We start from the raw sequence: 2,744 nt of genomic DNA, 5'->3' as shown, positions 1-2,744 counted from the left end.
TATATATGTATATATTCATACATATATATATATATATATATCTCGTGGAATGCTTGATACCGAGTATCATGAGATTGGTACGAAAGCTTACCACCTCGGATGCCTAGTAGATACACCCACATATCCTCTTTTTCATTTATGGAATCAGATTAATAAATTACACGTGTCTGGGCATGTATATTGATGTCCAGCGTTATTTGGCTCATCCCTGATACTCTGATACATTTATGATATATTTCGAAACTACATGTTCATTATGTGTTCATTATGTATCATGTACATCTACGTTTTTAATCAGAACTGTTTGCGTAACTTTGTGCCCTGTCGCCCACTTGTGTAATTTTAATATTCTTCTCTGTGTTATTTTTTCGCATCATCCCATTCTCAAATTTGAACATTACTCAAATTTCGTACTCCGCAATATCAAATGCCCCAATTGATTCTAGCGTATTAACATCTCTCGTAAATGCTGTGTGTATTTCAGCATATTAAACCCTAGATCATCCTTCTCTCGTACATGTTGTGTGTATTTTAGCTGGATGCCAGCAGTCAGTAACTTTGGGGGCCTGAGTCGTCAGGAGGTTAAGGTGATATCTGCGCAGGTGCTGCTGCCCGACCCAGACATGGCGTAAGTGGGTGTGTTTTGCTTGGAACGTTTGTATTCAGATATGTGGTACAATTTCTGATGTGCGAAGTTACGCAACACTTGCGTTAACATGGGCTACTCTATGCCCACTACAAAACCCCTTTTATAGTGTTTTAAATGAATTAGCGATCCTAGAACCGCGCAAATTTCTTTCATGTACATCATAAACGGATACACTTTTACGGTCCATTGTGAAGTCCACCGCATCCACTCAATCTCACTTGCACTACGAATCACCACAAGTTTGTTGTATGGGAAACGTCTCCAGGCAAAATCAGTTTACGTTGCCCACCGATTTGGTAAATACCCAACTCATTGCGAGACTGTAATTCGAGCTCAATACTTTGTCTTTGATGTGTGTCCCCTTTCTTTGGCGTATATGATATAGGCCACCCACCCTAAACCTCAAGCCCCAAACCATCCCTAAGCCCCAAACCCTAAATTCTATACATTCAACCCTAAACCGCTACTGCATATGATATTGCCATTGAGTTGAGGGTAGTCACTATCTCCATGTGCACTCGATACAAATTCATTCCGAGGGCCTCGCAGTCCCACGAAATGGTGCAGTGATTGCCATTCATTTCGAACATGCTTTTTTCTGTATTGCGCAAGATGTCACAAGTACGTACACATACACACACACACGCACACACACACACACACCCCTACACATACGCACACACACACACACACCCCTACACATACGCACACACACCTGCACATACACACACACACCTACACATACACACAACACGCACCTACACACTCAATGAAGTTCTGCTATGTGTGTCTTACAGAGTCGTTTGGAGATGGCCACTCTGGTGTAATAGTTCCCATACGTACCTACCTGCGTAATCGGAAGCACATATATTCTCTTCCGATGTATAGGGGTTCATATAAACACGCACATCCATATATATATATACATATATATATATATATATATATATGTATATGTATATGTATATGTATATATATATATATATATACATGTATTATATATATATATATATATATATATATAATATGTGTGTATTAAGTCTATGTATTCACACAATACAGAGTTATCTGGAGAGGGCCACGCAAATCCCAACTGGTGCGACAGTTTCTATCTGAAGTTTACTGGGGTAAAATGGACTATCTATTATTTGACACCCCCCCCCGGCACCTCTGACGAGCACCTGACTATAGTCCAAGCTCTCAAGGCCTGCAATCCGGATGGAGCGATAATCGTCACAACTCCACAGGTGCATCTATGTCTTTGCTTACAAATACGTAAATACTTACTCAGAAGCAATCGAAAGCCGTACATGTGGCGTGTATGCCGTTGCCGCCCAAGAGGGTGTGGCTCCTGCGGCCATGCGTGGTGTAGAACGTCTGCAGTGTGTGAATGCGTGCCAGTGCACATTTGTGCACACATGCGACACACATACACGTACTCAAGCATGCACATAAGTAAGTATACACAAAGCACATGATTCGACGCGATGTGTTTATGTGTATTCTAACATATGCGTGTACAGATAAGCACACGCGTTATTTATCTGCATGCACACCTCTAGAGTTCTGCGTATGTGTATCCTCATACACACGCTCACATACACCACATGTGCTTCCCCATCAGGATGTGGCCCTTGCCACTATCCGCAAAGAGCTGAACTTCTGCAGTAAAATGAAGGTCAAGGTGCTTGGCGTTTTGGAGAATATGAGTGGCTTTCAATGCCCGTGTTGTCGAGACGTGTACGATCTTTGGCCCAATGCGAGCGTGGAGAAGCTATGCACCGAGTATGGCGTGCCGTATCTGGGGAAGGTACCTGTAGATCCGGTATGGAGGGTGTACAGACGCACGTGTACCAAGACTTGTGTATGCTAGTGTATGAGTAGAACGTGTACGGGCAAACAGCATTTGCACATAGTTTGATATGTTTGAGGTCGGAAGCACGTACTCCTGCAAAGCCACTCATATGCAAACGATCGTTCAATAGACGCAACTCGGATCAACTGCTGTATGGTTGTCTTCTGTTGTCGTTCTCCTCCTTTGCCAAAGTCTCTTTTCGCAATGTTATGTTGCTCGCATTAACCAAATCTACTTTCG

General features: G+C 42.6%; 1 protein-coding gene across 1 annotated transcript; it reads left to right on the top strand.

Annotated features, from left to right (window-relative positions):
- Nucleotides 1-1,692: 1,692 nt before the first annotated feature.
- On the top strand, nt 1,693-2,729 carry SARC_02127 (hypothetical protein; the record flags this gene model as incomplete). The annotated part of the gene is made up of 3 exons (XM_014304144.1): nt 1,693-1,896; nt 2,274-2,474; nt 2,697-2,729. The coding sequence occupies 3 exons, from the start codon at nt 1,693-1,695 to the stop codon at nt 2,727-2,729; spliced, it is 438 nt and encodes a 145-aa protein (XP_014159619.1).
- Between the last annotated feature and the right edge of the window lie 15 nt (nt 2,730-2,744).

The sequence above is a fragment of the Sphaeroforma arctica genome, assembly GCF_001186125.1.
Source record: "Sphaeroforma arctica JP610 unplaced genomic scaffold supercont1.92, whole genome shotgun sequence".
In the NCBI taxonomy this organism is placed as follows: Eukaryota; class Ichthyosporea; order Ichthyophonida; genus Sphaeroforma; species Sphaeroforma arctica.
Note: the sequence above shows the minus strand (reverse complement) of the source record. Positions and strands in the feature narration are given on the sequence as shown.